The sequence below is a fragment of the Castanea sativa genome, chromosome 11 (genome assembly GCF_040712315.1).
Source record: "Castanea sativa cultivar Marrone di Chiusa Pesio chromosome 11, ASM4071231v1".
NCBI classification, from domain to species: Eukaryota; Viridiplantae; Streptophyta; class Magnoliopsida; order Fagales; family Fagaceae; genus Castanea; species Castanea sativa.
The window spans coordinates 54,242,294-54,263,279 of NC_134023.1; the positions used below are offsets into that span (position 1 = coordinate 54,242,294).

The following is a 20,986-nucleotide window of genomic DNA, read 5'->3' on the forward strand; positions in this document are numbered from 1 at the left end:
ATATCATTTAAATGATCTTTGTCTGACTGAAATTGTTCTAGGTACCTATTCAACACTTAGTTTTTATGATTCATGGTATTGGTCAAAGGTTGGAGAAGTCTAATTTGGTTGATGATGTTACTAATTTTCGCCATGTCACATCAAGTCTTGCTGAACGACACCTTACTTCACACCAATGTGGCACTCAGAGAGTCCTTTTCATCCCATTGCAGGTAAATGTTGCCAATTTATTTTGTGGATATTTTTTTGGTTACACGAATAAAGAATTCCTAGGCATTTAGTTTCCTGTGATATTGACAAGATCAAGCTTTGTTTATTTGAGGAAAATAGGATATAGAAAATATGAATGTATGGATGAGGTTGGACAAGCTATTTGTTATAGTGATAACTATCTTCCTCTCCTTTTTTTTTTTCAAAATTTTTTTATTGGTAATTTAAAACCTTGTGGGTTTTGAATTCACAAACTCACCCTCCACCCATTCTTGTGGAGGAGGATGTGCAATTTGAGCCAAAGCTGTATAATTTCTCTCTCTCTCTCTCTCTCTTGGGTAAATGTGAGATTATCATAATGTTTAGACTATATTGAATCTCTCTTGGGTAAATGTGAGATTATCATAATGTTTAGACTATACTGAATCAGTCACGTAATTTGAGATGAATGGGGAGTGAATGTGCTTATAATCTTCTCAAACTAATATGCCATTCAAAAGGTGGAAGCACTCTCCTTCAACTTAGAGCATTATAGTACATTTAGGATATATCTTTATTCCATTTTTTTTTCATTGATTTCATGACATCTATGCATGTGGACAGCTTCATAATTTATAAGAAGTTTCTCTTTCCTTAGAACTTTTTCTCGTTATTTGAGCTATATTTATAATTTGCTAATTATTCTTAGATTTATCATTAATTCATGTGACAAATCTTAGCATTTTGAGCCAAAATTCATCTTTTTGCATTTTAGTCATTTTATGGAATAGAAAATTTAAATTCTAAATCACTTCCTACTAATCCATACCAATATTAATATTTCTCCTCCTTATTTAAGTCTTTCTGTTTTAACTTCTTTCACTTTTTACTTGGTCTTCTTTAATTCTATTTGAGCAAGCCTCAAGCATTCTTAAATGATCACATTGATCAACTCAGGGTGCTGTTTGCTGAATGGGGCATGTCTGCCTAGTAATTAAGCATCCAGGCAGTGGCGACTCCAGGAATTTTGTTCAGGGTATTCCTATTCCACTTTGAAAAAATTTTGAGTCATTTCGGTCTATTTCAGATGTTTCGAGACATTTCGGTAAATACTAGCCGCAATTCAAAATTTGGCAAGCATGAAGTTTGTACTTAAAAAAAAAAATTCTTAAAACCAAAACAAATTTGCATTCTGCACATCGAAAAACCTCAAAAGAAAAAAAATTAAAAAAAAATAAAAAGAAAAAAAATTAATGAACAAAGGTACCGGTACAATAAACTATAAGTTCATTTGAAATATTAATAAAATTATTAATTATTGTTGTTTAGTTGTTTCATAAATTTGTTTGTCTTTTATAAACTATAATTTGTTGTATTGTTGTTTCATTAATTATTAAATTATTAAATTATTAATTTTTGTTTAGCCTAATATAATTTAATTTGTTTGTCTTTTATAATGTATTAGTTAATTAAATTATTAATTATTGGTGTTTAGTTGCTTCATTCATTTTTTTTACTAACTATTAGGAGTCGAGCACACACTTCACTGTGCGTAAGCACACACCCCACTGTGCGTAAGCACACACCTCATGTATGCACACACCCCTACCTCTGCATACCTTTTAGTTCAAAATTTGTTTGGCATAAAAATTTTGAGGGTGTTCCTGATATTACTTGAAAGTGTTCCTATTTTTTTTTTAAGGGTAAACAAATAAAAAAAATTAAATTATTATATATAAAAAAATAAAATAAAAATTCAAGCCAAGGTGTTCCTAGGAACACCCTGGCTTCTGAGTGGCGTCGCCACTGCATCCAGGACAATTAGTGTTCTCATTAAGCGTCCCCCCCCCCCCCCCCCTCTTTTTTTTTTTTTTTTGAGGCATTTCTCTTCATAAACTCTTCTTAATTAAATCAGCCATTATAAAGAGAAACAATGTTTCTTAAATTAGCTTCACCTCATTCTTGTCATGCAGGATTCATAGCAATGTATGCCACTCTTGCTAGCCGAGATGTGGACTGTTGCTTGATTCCCGAGTCACCCTTTTATCTTGAAGGACCTGGTGGGCTATTTGAATTCATTGAGAAATGATTGAAAGAACATGGACATATGGTTATAGTAATGGCTGAAGGCGCAGGACAAGAGCTGCTTTCTGAAAGCATTCGCACCAATGACCAACAGGATGCTTCTGGTAATAAGCTACTCAAGGATGTGGGTCTATGGATATCGCAGAGGATTAAGGTATAAATGCTAGGATATTTTATTTCACTTTGGTGTTAAATGTATATTTTTTTGCCATGCCTTGCAATTGTGAACATATCAGCTTTGATTTTGCAATGAAAGAACTATAAGAGGAGTATTTGTGTGGTGACTTCTAAGTTCTAACTAGAGGCTTTGCCTATAATTTCCTTCAATTTGCTTTGGGGCATGATACTGGAGACTTATGAAGTAAATTCAAGTTATTCAACTGTATAAGGTGCCCCTTGTCAGTTTGACAAATAGTAAGCGATTAGCACTACAACATGGTGAATTGAGTGTCACTCACTTCAATTGATATGATTTATAGAAAATCATGTGGGGGCTTATAATTTTTATTTCTTTTCAGAGAAATGCTGTTAATTAGCAGTGACTAGAGTACAAATATGAAAAGTTCTTCCAAGTTAATCATAGGTTTTTTGTTACTCAAGATCACTTCAAGAAACGGAAGATGGCTATAAATCTCAAATATATAGGTTACCGTAACAGAACAAACTGAATGTTTTGTTCCCCTTGCTAAAAACCTCTATTGTCTACTGCTTAGTGCATACAGGATGTGTATGGAGGCCACTTTAGTAGACAATGGCTTGCATTACAGATGTGCTGTTGTGATTCATGGAATGCAATCATGTCATTTTGTAGGAGGTTAAACAAGAATGTGAGTTTGAATACTGGTTTAATTATGTATTTCCTCTTGACTATTAAACGAGTCAAGCTTAAGTCTCTCAAAGTATTTTTGACTTTTTTTGTAGGAATGATCCACAAGAGACACACACTTTGTTCCAAATCAGTTATGAAATAAGGTACATTGTTTATGAAATAAGGTACCCAAACTTTGTTCCGAATCAATTACATTCAGTTTCTATTTATAGCATGTGCACAACTATTTGTTTTTGTTTGTTGCATTTCTTTTCGTTTTAGCTAGTTCTGATATGGTCAATTTTAATTTTAAGAAATGAGTTTATTCAATTTTAAGTGTTTTCTTATTTGAATTTGAATTTTGGAAATGTTAATAGAATAAATTACCTCCTTTAAAATGTTGATAGTTCAGTCCAATCATTCACTTTCATTTACCAAGTTTGCATCTATACATTTGTAAATTGCTAATATGTGACTTTTTTTGTGCTGGTTTTATTTTTATTTTTTTTTAGGTAGGTGCATTTTCTTCCTAAAATGAACTACCCTTATTTGGCTTTTTATTTAGGTTTGGCACTTATAACAATGACTAATGGACGGCACTTTTTGCAGGCATCAAAAGAACTTAGTGATTAATGGGATCTCATGCGCATTGAAGAGGACCTAGCTATAGATGTCTGGATGGAAGATGTGAGTCACTATGTTTTTAAAATTTCCAATGAATTGGTCTTGAAGGTTAAAGGATATAAGAATCTTCTATTTTGAAAGGAAGATGAACAATGTAAATTTAAGAGTGTAAAGGGCAGTAGGCAGAGTAGTTGAGTTATATTGATTTTTACAGTTTGTTTCAGATTATTAAATTTTGATTAATGTGAAAGAGTGCATCCAAATTTTTTTTTTTAACAAGAAAATACCTATTTCAACGGTTGGGTGCCTGTGGATAAAAGTAATAAGCATACTTTAATGTATATATTTTGACGGTTACTAACTGTTGATAAATGTGTAATACTTTTTTCAATGGTTGCATAGGCCATAGAAAAATGTTTTCGACACGGTTTTTATCAACGGTTCTCTACGGTCATTTCAACCGTTGAAAATATTTTTTTCAATGGTTTTTAATACTTTTTTCAACGGTTTCAACCGTTGAAAATAGTCAAGTTTCTTGTAGTGCTTCCTAGAAAAAAAATCCTAGAGCTGCCACTGAAAATGCTGTATATAAAAGCTAAAAACTGAACTTATAAGCTGATGTTAAACAGACATGTGTTATGATTATTCTATGATAATAAATCTTAATGTCTATTTCTCATTGAGATTTTCATTTTTTGTTCCGAGTTTGTGCCAATAGAAAAAATACTCTTGACCGTGTAAACGTAGAGTCAAGAAGCTCATGTATGAATATTGAATTATCACCTGATATAACTGTACACAACACACAATACTCTATATCGGACTAAATCAGTTGAATCATGTATAAATTGCAGTTCCATGAAGTTCAAATATAGACAATCTAGCTAAGATAGCTCGTATATTTATGAGCTCAGTCAAACTTGGCATTCCTTTAAATCGATAGCTGCTTGTGTTAATTTAGTTTTCCAAGAAAAATGTGTGTATTTACTATTTAGTCTTTTCAAAGCAACGCATTCCCAACTTTAGTCTGTCTATCAGTCCATGCGTCTGTGCTTGTGTAAGTTTAGTCTTTTCAAAGCAACGCATTCCCAACTTTGGTGTTAATTAGCCTGTAGATAAATTATTGAAACTGAATTGATATAATAAGGGTCTAGTAAAAGAAAAAGGATTTTGTATCAAATAATACTACATTATTTGTATCAAAATTTAATAAATGAGAGATATTTATGCAAAAATAACTATTTGTTAACACATGTCTTTCAATTATTAGTGAGTTATTTATATTTTGTTGGTATGTCTCACACTTATTGGATTTTGATACCACTAACATGGTATCATTTGATATCACTAACATGGTATCATTTGATATCAAATACCTTCTTTAAGTTAACGGGTGTACTTAGGTCATTCGTTAATTGATCATTTTAAGAAAGTTTTGATATTAAAAATTGTCAAAATTTTTTTTTTAAAATTAAAAAAAACATTTTTTAAACTAATGCTCTTAGGATCTCCATTAACTTTTTTCCTATATAAATAGAAGAACTTCAAATCATTCGTACATTAATACCCAAATTGATAAGTGTTAATATAGTCTATTCACCAAAATCAAACCCATCAAACATTAGTTTGATGTAATAGCTCAAGCAGATACATTTGCATATCTTATAGTATGCTATTAGTATTTTGATTCAGTTGGAAGCAACAAAGGCTGAAATCCATGTTGAAGAGTTGCTTGCCAAACTTTCTCAATGTTGGACATTGTGTAACCGCACTCGTGTTCATTCCATCCTTCCAAAGCATGCACAATCCCAGCTATACGCCAAGCACTCATCACTCTTCTTGGAAACCAATTCTGCCACCAATTCAAAATACAAACTTTTATAAAAGAAGAAGAAGAAAAGAAAAGAAAAAAAAAAGGTGTATGCTTTGCATTCGCATTCAAAGAACCATGTTCAATTATTACTAGACTACCCAAAATTAAAGTTTCTTTACTATTTTGGGAAAAAAGTAGTGATAAATTCAAACCAAAAAGTAGTGATAAATTCAAAATTAAGTTGGAAAAAAGGAAACACCATTATTTGTACTCCGGAAAAACCTAAGAATTACTCAAATGATACATATATGTATGTTTTGTAGATGCAAAAACTTTGGTTTATTCATGTCTTAATTAGCTTAATTGTGCTCACAAATACTAATTCTTTCCTCCCGTATTACCACCCAATGGAAGAAGTTAAATGGGCTCAAAGGTTTCATTTGAAGAAGTCTTTTCAATACGGACAAAGAAGCCTTTGTTTTCTATATATTTAGGTGCTATATTATCCATATGGTACTTTATATACTGTCAAATCTAACAAATAAAATTTTAATCATGAAATACACTTCATTAAAGTGGAATGGAGAGGCTCGTAGATGATCTCTTGGATATGACATATATGATTTATAATAATACAAAGTGATAATTGAAGTTTTTTTTTTTTTTTTTGTGGCTTTTCCATTTTTTGGTTTCTCTTGAGCAATAATGGTATTGGAAAATTCTAAGATTACTGCAAATTTTACAATTTAAAAAATATGCACAAACTAACCGGTTTAATGCAATAATAGTACTTGTAACAGTTTGAAAAATTGACCAACTTGTAAGAATTAGATACTCTTGGAGTATAGTAAAATAGTGTTCCCTCTTCTTACATTTATGGTAAACCCTACCATGAATTTAATGAGTGGATCATTCACCACTCATCTATCCATACTTACTATTTGATCATTAGTTTGTATGCATCATGATGTTAATATTGAAACTAGCTCAAACATAATTATATTTTCTACTTTTCACAATATATGACATGCAAGCTACTTTTTTTCTTTTTTTTTTTTCTTTTTTTTTTTCTTTCTAACTTCTCTATATTCTTGTAATGGCATTAATGAAGAGACCTTGGAAGGATTCTCTACTAACCTCACAAGAGTGCATATTCTCGAGAGACCTTGGAGTCACCATTGCTGGAGGGCTATGGTAGTAACAGTCTTCGCGCAATTTCTTTGGTGGGAATTGTGAGAAGGGAATAAACAATGTTCCTTTGGGCACCTTTAATTGTTCTTTCTCATCCAATCCATCTCCCACTAACCAAATCTACAAAAATTTATAATGATTTTACTGTTTCTAAGGTTCAAAGTAGCTATATATTCTTTAATAACACAATATGAATATAATTGAACTAAAACAGTAAGAATTTCATAGACTTACCTTTTGAGAATAACTTACTGAAAGTATCAAATTACTTTCAGAACTGGTGTTGAACGATTTTTTTAGCTTCAAAAACTCATCCTCTCGTATTGTAAGCACCTGTATTATGTTAGATTAAAAAGGAATTAGAACCTTGTTATGAATAATTGTTTTTGCAACATATGAATGTAGAAAAAGAAAAGAACTCATTTTCTCCAATATTCTACTAAGTAAGAAGCACAAACACATTTCCTAAACAGTCTTGTAGTTCAATAGAATTGCTTAATTATCCTAATAAGGAAATTATAAAACCTGAATTTGAATTCCTCTCCCCCATGTATTGTAAGCAAATAAAAACAAATATAAGCATGAGCACCCCAAAAGTCACACACATTTATGCTTGGGACATTCCATGGGGGCATGTCCTCAATCTGATGGGAGCTAGGAAAAAAAGAAAAATTTTTCTATTTGGAAAACAAATCATTTGATTTCCGATATATTTTTAAAGATAACTAAAGATTAATATATATTAACTAATTAATTGTCATATACCCACAATGTCACATCTCAATTTTGCAAAAGATATCATATCATTGTGTTTCATGTCTTATCATGTTTGTGTCCATAAAAAAAAATTTCCTATTTGAGGAGAAGGTAAAGAAAATTTCTTTTACCATATTTAGCCAAACTGAAGTTATTGAAAATGATTGCCACATATACTTTAAAATAAGAATACAAATCTTCTATCCCAACATTGTATATTTCCTGTGAGTTCTAGTTAGCTCAATTGGTAGAGTTTCTAAGAGTTAAATAAAAGATCAAATGTTTAATTTACACCTATACCAAAATTCGATTGATGTCTTGGTCTGATAATAAATTATTATTATCAAGAACAAACGTCATAGGTTGAAACTCTCTAAAAAAAAAAAACTTTGTATATTCCGTTAAGCATAAAATAGGACATAAAATTGGTATTAAGTAAAAATTCTAGGTTCTGAGAAGACTTTCACAATGTTCAATTTATGTATGAATCAATTTGCTAGTGAAAAGTGGACTAAATTTCTTTTGCCCCGGCAAAAGTACAGAACACTGAATACCATGCTTACAAAGTATGAAAGTATTTTTAACCCAAAAAAAGTATGAAAGTGTTAGCATACAAGCCCATTGGGCTGTAACATGGAAATAAAATTGATAATATCCTAGGCCAGACTTTGCCTGTGGCCCAACATCGATTTTGCTTGAACAAAATAAACGTACCTTGATACCCCTTCGGCATAAGGTAAAGGCCAAGGCATAAGCAACCTTGGTGAGTTCGCCTCTAAGAACCACTTGGGTTGTTCCTCTGGGAATACTGTTTAGCAGAACAGCAACTGCCAGACTACTCCCATCTACGACCTTCACATTTAGCTTAGGGTACCTCTCAACATAAAGTGCACCATATCTATTAAGCTCCTCTCCCTGCATCCAATGAAAAAGTATGATGATAATATGAACTATGAAGTTTGAAAGACAGCAAACAAACAAACAAAAAAGGAATATGCAGATATGTACTCATATGGAAATGATTTTATTAATAATAATGATATGTTCATATGGAAATGGTTTTCTTAATAATAATGATATGTTTCCTATAGACTAAAGTAAAAAAATAATAATAATAAAAAAATAGAAGGTTTTCATGTGAAGGCCATTAAATTCTAGAGAATGCTAAAGATTGTACTTGTCAAGAGTTTTATAACTGAACAACATTATTAGATCCGCTTATCTCAATAGGAAAATTTGGGCTCGAATCCCCAACCCAACTTAATTATATTAGGCAAAAAGTAAAAATAACATAAAGCTATACTATCAATTTTACTACAAAATATTTATAAACTAATATAATAATTATGTGGTTGGTATCATTTCAATAACACAATAAATAAAGTCTAAATTACTTTTATATTTCTTATAAAAAAATTACTTTTTTTTTGCAATTGGTAACACCAATTTATAAGGTTTATATACCAAAATTTATAATTATCTCTAACATAATTCTTGAAATTTCTAAGGATTCTATAAATAATATATATATATATATATATATATATATATATATATTTATATAAATCTATGGGTGCATGGGAAAGTATTGATTATCTGAATTGTTAGTGCGACGGCAAAGTTGGAGAAATTAAATAACAAAGAAAATAAAGGAAAGGGAATTTTAGTTGAAAAACTTGATGAATATATCACCTAGAGTTGGAAACTAAATTCTAGAAAAAAAAAATTCAAGAAAGAACTAAAACTTGCCTGATTCAAGAGACCTAAGCTTAATACTTTAGCACCTCTTTCCTCTGCTTCCAGTATGGCTTCCTCAATTAAGTTATTTATAGTCTCATTTTGCCATTGCAGAAAGTACTGCACGCATTAGTATTGAGAAATATAAATCACATATGATTAAAAGAAAGTAACAAATACAAGTAAATAGTAAAGAAACGTAGAAAAATTGTTTCTTACTTGTATTCTATATTTTGGTATGACCCAACTTTGTAATCTGAGTTTATTAAAACGGTATCTCTCAACAATGCAAGTACGGCCATATAACCAATTTAACATCATAGACCACAATGTCACAGGCCAAATCAATGAGAAGTACCATTTTGATGTGTATGGTTTGGAGGCTAGAGAGGCAAAACCAAGTCTGAGATGATAGATGGACTCAGGTGTAGTTAGATGAGTTAGGTGCACTACATCTGGTAATTCTGCTTCCCTTTTGAGTGAAATTTCATATAATTCGTCTGTGGATTTGTCCATGGTACTATATATGTAGTCATAGAGTGGCATGAACAATGAATAATTGGTACGAAATTGTGTATGATGCAGAGAGTGAAACCTGTTGTGCCAAAACCAAAACCATTACGGATAAGAATAATAATTATATTAAGAATGATGATGATGATTGAGCACTCATATTTTACAGGATCTATAGATATAAATGAGCCAAATCGAATCGCATATTAAAAGTTCATGATTGTTTATTTAATTTTATATTAAACATGAATCAAATTCAAGATCATCAACAAACTATGTTAGATATTGAAACTTGATATATTTTCTTATCAAACAAGTTCTAGCTCGTTCATAAACTATTTGATTAACTTTTTTATTTTTTCCATATATACTAATATCGCAAATAAAATTTTTACTTGTTCACATATTTTTGCTTATAAATTATATTTGATTAACAAATTATTTTTTACTTTTAATTAATTAATTATAGTTGAAACTATATTATTTGAATTAATTGGATAGATATAATTTATTGAACCATAATTCTAATACTTGTCCTCACATGTGGGCTTTAAACTACCCTTTAATATAAGGGTAGTGTTAACGGGCATCGTTAGGTGTCCGTTAACAAACAGCTTTATGTCAAATCATATTCTTTAATGTTAGATTTTGTACCAATTTTATAAGGTGTAGAGCCACCAAAAAAAAAAAAAAAAAACATTTTGAGTTTCACTTTTCATTTCAATAATATTTTCAGTCCCCTCATCAATTTATACTAATTTTTTTATTAAGTGGACTCCATAATAAAGTATCCTTAACTTGTACTTTATACAATGCCCGTTAACATTTATTTTAATATAATACCGTGTTAAATTACCGATTTTTCAAAAAACTTAAACTCTTAAAAAAATAATGAATTTAATTATTTAACTATATTTTAACAATGTCATCTTTTTAATTAGATCAATTGCCACTTAGGCAGGGGGAAAAAACCTTATCACACTGGTAGGTTCAAGTTTATATTAATATTTAAGGGACACATGCATCACTCACATAAATGAATGAAAGGAATAATTTGAAAACATTCTCAAAGAACAAAAAATGAGGTATGAAAATGACATATTTTTTTAACATGGGGAGCAAAATAAAGGACCAAATATTGTTAATTTATATCTTATAATTAAATTATTTATAAACTTGCATAATTTAATATCAAATCTCTACGTATGTACATATAGGCATATAGTATTATATATAATTAAGTTGAGTTTCATATTGGCAAACTTATTCATAAACACATTATTATTTTTTTTAGTTCAATTTTTTTATTAGTCAATTCTTAGACTTGAGAGTTTGGTTCATTTATCAAATAAACAAACATAAACAAGATTTTATCAAGCTAAATACCATATCCTCCTAAATCTCTACAAATCAACCCAACTAATTTTTTTATTAGTCGTCAAAAGCCTTGTAGCAGAATTAGCACCTCCCCATGCACAAAGTGCTCGAGGGTCTAGGGAAAAAAATGTTCGAGTTGCGGGGTTAGCAACATCTTGTAATTATCTCTTAAAAAAAGATTTTTTTTATTAGTCAATTCTTAGATTTGAGAGTTTGATTCATTTATTAAATAAACGAACATAAATAAAATTTTATCTAGCTAAACACCATATCCTCCTAAATCTCTACAAATCAACCCAACTAAGGCCAACACGCCTAGGTAAAAAAGTTTCACTACTACCACAAAACAAAGCATGAAACCACCATGGGCCACCACTCTCTCCATCAATATTGCCAGCAAGACAATGAGAGCATAGCCACGCAAGGACCCACCTGACAAATACACGCCATGGAACCCTAAAATTAATCCTCAAACCCACCAATCAACCAACCCAAACATCCACAATTGAATTCATCCTCATCAAATCCCATACTCTGTTGCCATTCTATCCCAACCCATGCACAATTTCCCAAGCTTACACCAGCGCCACTCTTTAAGTCCTAATCACTGTCAATCTAGAGAGAGTATGCTTTGAGAGTGATGCAGTGACAATCTAGAGGAAACAAGATTGAGAGGGTTTTTTTCTTTTTTTTTTTTTGGCTCTTCTACTCTTCAGCTAGGATTTAAATGCATCTTAAATTATTGATTATATCAAAAGTTTAAACTATTAAAAAACAGTAAATATAATAATTACATTGTAATTTTAATATTTCATTTTACGTATAGACCTAAATTTTCCTTTCATATGAAATCATATTAAATTGTTAATTATCTAAAAAACTTAAACTACTAAAAATTTATAAATTTAATCATTTTGCTGCTATAATTTTAACAATATCATCTTTAATTAATTATATCAACAGTCACCCAGCCCAGGTAGAGGAAAAAAACTTGTCACAGAGGTAGGTTCTGGTTCATATATATTTATATTTAAGGGCCACAGGCATCGCTCACATAAATGAAATATTTTAAGAACAGTCTCGAAGATGAGGGCGAAAAATGAGGTATGAAATGACATGTTTTTTACATGGGGATTAAAATAAAGGACCAAATGTTCTTCAATCTTCTTTTTATTGTTTTATTTTTTTATTTTTAAGGTTAATTCAATCATATTCCTATTCATCGGGAAAGACAAAACCATTTTTAATTTGGAAGTGGTCCAAACCCCGACCAAAAAATATATCATGAGAATGACATTGAATTTAGCATATTTGGCGGTTTTTTTGTTTTGTAATTTTTTTTTTTTATTTAGGAAAATGACATGACAGTATGACATGCATTAACAATTGAACAGGCACGGTTGAGCAATTTCCCGACCCAGTCATTGAGCTATGCTGGACAAGGTTATACATTTATATGGGCTCAATTAATGTATTCTTTTAAAATATTTATTACTTATTTATTTTTGAAAATATTTTATGAAAAATTGAAAATTTTATTTAAAAAATTAGTAATTTTTTAATTTTTTCATAAAAATTTTCTAAAATAGTTTAAGCATATATTAGTAAAACTCTCTTTCTCTATACATATAGAGAGATAAATGTTAACGAATATCTTAATGGCATTTATTAGTAAACAATTCTAAAAAATTTTATATATAAAAAAATAATAATTAATATTTTGACACTTTTTTAAATTTTACATAAAAAATTGTAAAAAAAATTGGCTGAAATGATTTATTATAAATAACCGTTATAATGACCCTAATAAATAGTACTTGAATGTGCATGCACCAAACCCCAAAATGTTCGGTTTGGCATAAAAGCCTGCATCAAGATGCATGCCGCAGAATATTTCGAGTTTGGGAATGGTGTTGCAGAATGCATGCAGAAGGTCATTCATTGACAAGCATCTAATATATTATCTTTATTCTTCTTCTTTTCTCATCAGATAAAATATAGTAGTATCCTGTAAATAAAAAATTAAAGTGCACAAACATAATTCTTTTTTAATTTATATTATATATAATGCAAGAAACAAAACGCATTAAATTCTTTAACAAAATAAAGGTGTGTAATAGTGACGTACTTCAAAATTTGTTAATAAAAAAAAAAAAAAGAATAATTGTTGAAATTGTACTAAAAGGAATGGATATATAATGATTTAAGATATTGTATATAGAATAATAATGGACAAATAAAATAAGGTGTAGATCTCTCTCTCTCTCTCTCTCTCTCTCTCTCTATATATATATATATATATATATATATGTGTGTGCATGTATGTATGTGTATTTTCATCTAAACACATTAGACTTGAAATGTATTTGTGTGTCTGTGTTAGACATAGTTGGATACCACACAATAATCTTTTTGCTAGATGAAAGAGAAAAATTATAAAATGAGTACAGCTAAAACACTCTCTCGTTATAAATTGTTGGTTTTTTTATTTCATTTAAGATGTTACAAAATGTAGTCCTAATTGAAAAGTGAATAAATAAATTCATAATCTACCATTTTTACTAACTGCATCACATTAAAAAATATTCACTTAAAAGTTGAAATTTTCAAATAGAACCAGCAATATGGGACAAAGGCAATAGAAAATAGGTGAAAGAAAGGGCTTGAGAGACTTACGAGGGGGTGTACATGAGGTACTTCAGTGGAGGAAAGATGGAAAAGAGCCACTTTGGAATGAGCTCGTGATTGCAGTGACCCATATTGTTCATAAAATCAATATAAGTCAGGTATCCAGCAATAGATGCAATAGAGGCAGTATCAGTAAGTGTTGCTGTTAACATTGGTATGGAAAACAATGCGAAATATGCTATGTGCTCTGCAAATGGATGAATGACAGCTGAAAAAACAAAAAAAAAATTGTCATATAATATGATTAATTCCATTATGATTTAATAAAAAATTTAGTGAAAGGTTCTATTTTGTCACAAACATATATAATATCTAAGAAGTTATTTATTCAGATTGGAAATGTAGAAACTAAATTGAAATTCACATAAAAATCTAATGTTGCGCCTTATAAAACCAGAAAATTTTATTATTTCGCTATTTTGTTCTTGGTACTAACTACTAAGTAGTTTTATAAACCAGGAAATTTTACTTTTATATATATAAAGTAAGGATATCTTCAAACATTTGAAAAGTGAACACCAAAAAATACTATTCCAATTATTAAAAGTATAAATAATATTGTTGATAATAAAATTTCCAAAATTGATGCGACTGCACATCAATTTCTAAGTCTTCAACCATAGGAATTTCTAATTCCCCAGCCAAACTCCCTTTACCAATACTACATAGGGATTTGTTAATTGTTATGCAGAATTGTAAGGTTGGGTTTTTTTTTGGTTAAATATTTATACTTAGTGATCCATCCAAAATTTAAAATCAAATGACTATATGTATTTGACATTTTTGTCATCTGCGGTTTGAGATTGAGACCCAAAGTAGAAAGTTTGGAATTTTAAGATTTTTATGTTGTTGCATGATTGCATCTAGTTCTACCTAAACAAATGGATTTATAAAAATAAAATAAAGTAAAAGAAGGTTGATTGGTATTAGTATTACTAAGCCAAACAAGCAAGCATTATATATATATATATATATTCAACAAAATAAAACAGGTAATTAGGAGTTGATTAGTTATGGGATTCAATTTGCAATTATTGTGAGTTTTCATAACCTAAAAGTCAATGGTCAAGAGACTTATATTAATGGTAAAGGACCACTGTCTCCCTCACGTGACTGAGTTATAGGTTGACCTTAAACTCAACCTAAACAATAATCTTTAATCATGTCAATATCTTATATATTGATAGTCCTATAGTTTAGGCTGCGGCTGATTGGGCTTGGGGCCACAACTGATCTAAACTTATTAGGCCAAGAAGTGTTACATAGAGAGGTGCCATCTAATTAATTATTTATTAGATCCAGTTAATGGGTGTTTTTTTTTTTTAGCAAAGGTAACGTGTGCACTTTGAGTATTTGTTAATTTTTATAGGACTATAAAAAAAATCAATTCTTTTTTTCCACAAAAATTTCTAAAAATATTTCATAAACCAATATTTTTAAGGTATTCGTTAACTTTTCTCTTATTTATTAAACAAAAGTTAAGTACAATTTTTTAAATGTGCTCGATAGTAATTTAATTTTTAAATTTAATGAAAATCTAAATATAGAATGCTTATTGCTAATAAATCATGGGAAAACATTGCTCAATTATGAAATTTGGGAGAAATTTTAACTACACCATAGTTAAGGAGAAAATACAATTTGCATGGGAAAAAAAAAAAAAACACAAAATCAGTCATACTCATATGAACATATGATGTCCAAATATAAATCTATTGTGGTATTCGATACTAAAAACACCAACGTTACTAGCCTAGGCTTATGTTATGGCCCCACTACAAAAAGGCCCTACCTCTCATTATAAGAACGTCCAAGTTTTTATAATAATAATTGTTTTAAAACTTAGACCAATAAAATACTAAACCAATAAAGATATAACCAAATGAAACTTTTAAATCATCATAATGATAAATTTATTATGAAAAATATTAAAAAAAACAATTAAGGATGAGTTAGTGTAGGGTACAACTAACAAAAAATTGAAATGAATTGGTGAGAGAGGTTGAAGGTACAATTAAGGATGAGTTAGTGTAGGGTACAACTAACAAAAAATTGAAATGAATTGGTGAGAGAGGTTGAAGGTACAATTAAGGATGAGTTAGTGTAGGGTACAACTAACAAAAAATTGAAATGAATTGGTGAAAGAGGTTGAAGGTACAATTGAAGTGATAAATAAAACTCAAAAGTTAGTTCTACCGGCTTTTTTTTTTTGGTTGCCCACAGTGTATCCTCAAGGCTTTCAACCAGAGACTAATCACTGTTCGTGCCGGGAGAGCCCTACGAAGGGGTAAAGCACTGGCCCAGGAAATTCTTTTCAAAGTGCAGGTAGCAAGACTCGAACTAGGGAGCACACCCAGTCGAGCCCAGTACAAGCACTTTGAGACTGAGAGCTCTACCAACTCAGCCAACCCCCTGGGTTAGTTCTACCGGCTTTACACCCTATAAAGTTGGTAAAAAATATGACATAAAGCAAAAATTTAACATAAAACAATATTTTAACGGTCTCATGGCCCATTTACTATAATAGCTAGAGACGGTCATTTTTGAAAACTAATATCTTGCTAACACTAGTGACCCTAATCTCTCATGTAGCCACACACCAATACTTTCTCTATCTTTCTGAAAATATAAAATTGAATTTGGTTGCAACTACAATGATCATAATTGACAACCCTTTTTTAGATGATATGTTTTTTTTTATTAGTTTAAATAATATGTTTATAGTGACCATTTATAGTAACTTACTATTTTCTTGGTAAATGTGAGTCCAATGAGCAGGACATGTCAAATTAAATATTTTCACCTACCAACAAAGAGATTAACTAGCCCAGTAACGCAAACAAATATTTTATGGGTTTTATTAAGTGATGCTTTTACGGTATGTATTAGTAAATTATTTTAAGAAATTTTTTATGAAAAAATAAAAATAAATTATAATTTTTTCAATTTTTCATAAAAATTTCTTAAAATAGGTTATTAATATATACCTAATCCAACCCATATTTTATACACAGTGAACTTACAAGTTATAGGCTCTGTGGCAATTGAAGAATGGTGATGAGAATGGTAGCGAGAGTAAAGATAATGGTGGTGCAGTGCTCTATGGAGCCAATAATAAAGAAACTCTACAGGACCAGAATGTAAAAGAATAGTCATGATCACTCCATCTATCCTCCACAATGGTAGGTTCTCTGCCTGAGTCATTGTCTTACTTGCTAGGTAGAACAAGGCTCCATTGAACAATATTTGGTCATCCCTGCCCAAATATATTTGTAATGAAAAATAAAAATAAAACACACCAAATTTATAATTAAGATAATTATAATTTCTACGTATACATGTGTGTTTGTGTACATGCATATATGTATATGTATTAATTTATAATTACTAACCAATTGCTTTCTCTGTCAACTTGCTCAAACTCGATACTTTTGTCAACGATCGAGTTCTTGCCTCTGGCAGTCCAGTAACGAGAGAGACTTATCCATATTTGGTTGTGAAGCATCCTCCATAGTAGAAATGGAAATATGAGGAAAAGTGAAAGGGACCTTTCACTCTTATCCTTAACTATGAATGAGTAGGTGCTATGAATGGCCCAAGGAGCTAGAATCACGTACTACAAAAAAGTATGAAATAACAATACAACAAAGTTTAGTTATAACTTTAGACTAAAACTTTATTTAATATATTTTTATTGTATTTGATTTTTGACAAATCTATTGTTGGATTACATCTTCTTATATCCTCTATACTTGCAAAATTTCAAAAAAATTAAAAATCAATAACTATGTTATCAATAAATTATTTAAATTGCAAGTTGACATAGTAAATAACATATAATTGACACAAAAGTTGACATGTGTATTCAAAGTATAAAGAACATGTAATTCAACATATAAAGAACATGTAATTCAACGGTTAGATTTTCAAAATAAAATAGTAAGATTGTAATTTTTTTTTTTTTTTCAGAAAGTAAGGTTGTAATTTTATACTATAACCAATTTTATAACCAAATTTGGTCTATAATAATAATAATAATAAGAATAATACAAGTTAAAAATGTTTATATACCCTACTTTCTTTTTTTAGTAAACTTATATGCTCCACTTAGTACACTAGACAGGAAATGAGATTGCACTGAATCCGTCTTGTCTATTGTCATCATTATTAACGGCCGGGTATCCTTGAATCCTCTGGGACACTATTTACCTTTTTGTCATTATTTTATTGGGCCTACTATTTACTTTTGTGTCATTATTTTGATGCACCCAATACATTAGAACCAAGGAAGTCAATACCGTACCGGAGGCTGTACCGGTTTGGCCACCGGTACGATATATTTCGGATACCGGTCAATACCGGTGTACCGTTTCGGGTTTACCGCTATTTTATATATATATATACACACACACACACACACATACCAAAATCTCTAGAACTATGTTTATAAACATATAATATTTCACTTATATTATAGTAAATATAAAAGTTTATTATAAAACATTATCTCAATTCAGAACAAATTATTCATAGTTTTAGACTTTAGTATCAAATAAAAGAAAAAAAAACACAATATAAAAAATAGAAAGCTTAGTTGTTCATTGCATACTAAAAAAACAAATAATACTAAGAAGTTAATGTAAATAAGTTACCATTATGCCTTTACAAAAATTCAAAAAATTACAAAACTAAAAAAAAAAAAAAAAAAAAAAAAAAAAATCTTTTTTCTGTACCGGCCGGTACGCCCGGTACCGGCCGGTATTGCCCGAAATTGGCCGGTATGGCCGGTACGCGGCCGGTACGGCCGGTATTTTTTCCGGTACAATATAGAAGTGTACCGGTACCGGTGCACTGACCGGTACGGTACGTACCGGCCGGTACGGCCGGTACCGGTACGGTATCGGCCACACTGATTAGAACACCGTACCTAAAGCCAAACTCAAGCCAAGTCATCAAACATCACCAAAAAGTATGGAAAGGCAATTAAAGCAGACTATTATAAGTAAAACTATGTGATCATACATAATATCACAATTTTTGTTATAATTGTTCACATAGCAAATTATAAATGATAAAAAAAAAGTTATGAGTTTATATATAAATAACATATAAGTAGTTAATTACAATCAGTCAATGTGGGACAGTTATGACAAAAATAATAAAATTTACCGAAGTTACAAAGACTGAAATCGCATTAATCCACCACTTGTTTGTTTACATCCATCTTTAAGAAACCATTTTCTAACTTTTGTTCTGAAAAAGCTATGTTGAGAAACTGCCTAGATTATTATAAAAAAGAGAAAATTTAACCCAAATTAAAAATAGGGAAGAGCGTGGGTGTGTGTGGGTATATATATATAATATTGTCTCTCTAGTTTTCATATGTTGGTAGCAGATAGTTCTAAATCAGAGAATATTTGTTCATCCACCGTGCATGGATGAAATAGTAAGGTGTTTAACCCTAGAAAAGTTATTTCAAGAACTTACCAACCTCATTGTTATATGGCCCATTTTTCATATGCCACACATTTAGTGCAAGTTTTCAAACAACCCCATATCCAAAAAGTTTAAAACATAAACTGTACAAACAAGCATTTACAACCAAAACTCAAGTCACAGATTGTGTGTGTGTGTGTGTGTGTGTGTGTGTGTGTGTGTGTGTGTGTGTGAGAGAGAGAGAGAGAGAGCGTTGGCTTATATAAGAACACCACCTTAAATCTTCCAAGAGGCGTCCATGGCCAGTCTGTGAGAATTCCTGGTTTAGTAGCCATACAGAACTATCAAATGCAATTACAAATATATAACTTTCTGTTGCTGATGCATATATGTGCAAAACAACCTTATGGTAGGTCTGTTATATATATACACTACTTCATCATCAGGGCCGGCCTAGGCTTAGGCCAATTATTGCCTAGGCCCCTTTACTAGAGAAGGCATCAATTTAGGGGCAAGTTTTTTTTTTTTTTATATATAAATATTTTTGGTAGATATTAAAATATTTTAGTTTACATTTTTTTTTCCACTATTAAGAAGACTCAAAGAAATAAGTAATGCTAGAAATTGAAATAAGACAAATTTAAATAAATAAATCTTATAAATAGACATGAAACTAATCACACATAATTCAAATAGAAAAATGTTAAAAATATTATAAATTTTACTACATAACTTTTATTTGTTTAATTATTTTTATACAAGATAAATTTTACTAAATGTATATGTGTGCAAAACTCTCTTCTAAAGACTTAAATCTCGGTCATTGCTCCTACACCTCACAAGAACTTATACTTGTAAAGTGATCACTGCACTAAATGTGCGTAGTGGTTTTCATAACTTTTATAATTTGATGTAACAATGAATATGATAGGTAAATTTCAACAAACTATCTAATGCATTTTAGAATGAATATTTATAATTGATGATATATTTTTGTAATTCTTATGTTGTACATTTTATAATACTTCTAGTATTTTTGTAAGTCTCATGTTATTGATCACATTCATTAAAATTTGTTATAACTTTAGCATTTTTTTTAAAAAAAATCATATTAAAATTTTAAAAAAATTATAATATAAAATAGTAGTTAAATATTATTTAAGTTGTAAGCTCCATTTGAATTGGGCCGGCTCTGTTCATCACGGTGCACTTATGCGCACAGTTACTTGTCCAAGTCAGTACGGACATGATACATGCCACGTAGCCAACCGGACTTCTATACAAATTAAAGTATGTGGAGACCTGTACATGTGGATACTTTATTATTCGGCACAGTGGGGTTTGGACTTTCCAATCCCAACACAGCAGAACCGTCCTGTCACCTCAATCTCTGATCTCTCTTGATATTATCCACCAACCTCCATTTACATCTCACCGTCCTACTGACTCTCATTTATTGCTTACTTATTAAGCTGGATTTGTCTTGCACTGAAAATTGTCTGCATTTGGCCTTTGGTGTTTTAAACAGTGGGACCCACGGCTTTAGTTGGATCCACGGCTATAATGGGTCCCACAACATCTGTGCACGCGGCAAACAAGATAATTTTCTGGATCTCACACAGCATTATTTATATTTAAAAATTATTTTGCTACAGTAATAAATTTTTAATTTTTAGTAATAAATTTTTAATTTTTAGCGATAAGCGGTATTCAAACGAATACTTAAACATGGCATCATAAAGTTTCCTCAAATGAGATTATCACTTTCA

The 20,986-nt window shown here is 30.3% G+C and overlaps 1 protein-coding gene and 1 long non-coding RNA gene across 4 annotated transcripts; one reads left to right on the forward strand and one right to left on the reverse strand.

Moving 5' to 3' along the window:
- Positions 1-2,440: 2,440 nt before the first annotated feature.
- LOC142617619 (uncharacterized) lies at positions 2,441-3,955 on the forward strand. The gene is made up of 3 exons (XR_012841001.1): positions 2,441-3,101; positions 3,196-3,246; positions 3,692-3,955. It is a non-coding gene; the product is annotated as an uncharacterized LOC142617619 (long non-coding RNA).
- Positions 3,956-5,215: 1,260 nt separating this feature from the next.
- LOC142617349 (very-long-chain aldehyde decarbonylase CER1-like) lies at positions 5,216-19,672 on the reverse strand. 3 transcript variants are annotated; one of them, XM_075790154.1, is made up of 10 exons: positions 19,493-19,672; positions 17,174-17,397; positions 16,805-17,037; positions 13,770-13,989; positions 9,423-9,798; positions 9,216-9,323; positions 8,181-8,381; positions 6,945-7,043; positions 6,657-6,830; positions 5,216-5,558 (listed from the first exon to the last, which is right to left on the reverse strand). In XM_075790154.1, the coding sequence occupies exons 1-10, from the start codon at positions 19,550-19,552 to the stop codon at positions 5,382-5,384; spliced, it is 1,872 nt and encodes a 623-aa protein (XP_075646269.1). In that variant the 5' UTR covers positions 19,553-19,672; the 3' UTR covers positions 5,216-5,381. The 3 variants fall into 3 exon arrangements, with proteins under 3 accessions (XP_075646269.1, XP_075646271.1, XP_075646270.1); XM_075790156.1 differs by having other exon boundaries at positions 16,994-17,037; positions 19,493-19,648; XM_075790155.1 differs by having other exon boundaries at positions 8,181-8,377; positions 9,212-9,323; positions 19,493-19,648.
- Between the last annotated feature and the right edge of the window lie 1,314 nt (positions 19,673-20,986).

Bases quoted from the DNA above. Each gene is read 5' to 3' on its own strand.
- LOC142617349 (XM_075790154.1), bottom strand. From the start codon at position 19,552: ATGGCTACTAAACCAGGAATTCTCACAGACTGGCCATGGACGCCTCTT. The intron at 17,398-19,492 runs GTGGTGTTCTTA...ACTTTTTTGTAG, and splicing joins CGCCTCTTGGAAGATTTAAG to TACGTGATTCTAGCTCCTTG. The intron at 7,044-8,180 runs GTACGTTTATTT...AACATAATACAG, and splicing joins TATGCCGAAGGGGTATCAAG to GTGCTTACAATACGAGAGGA.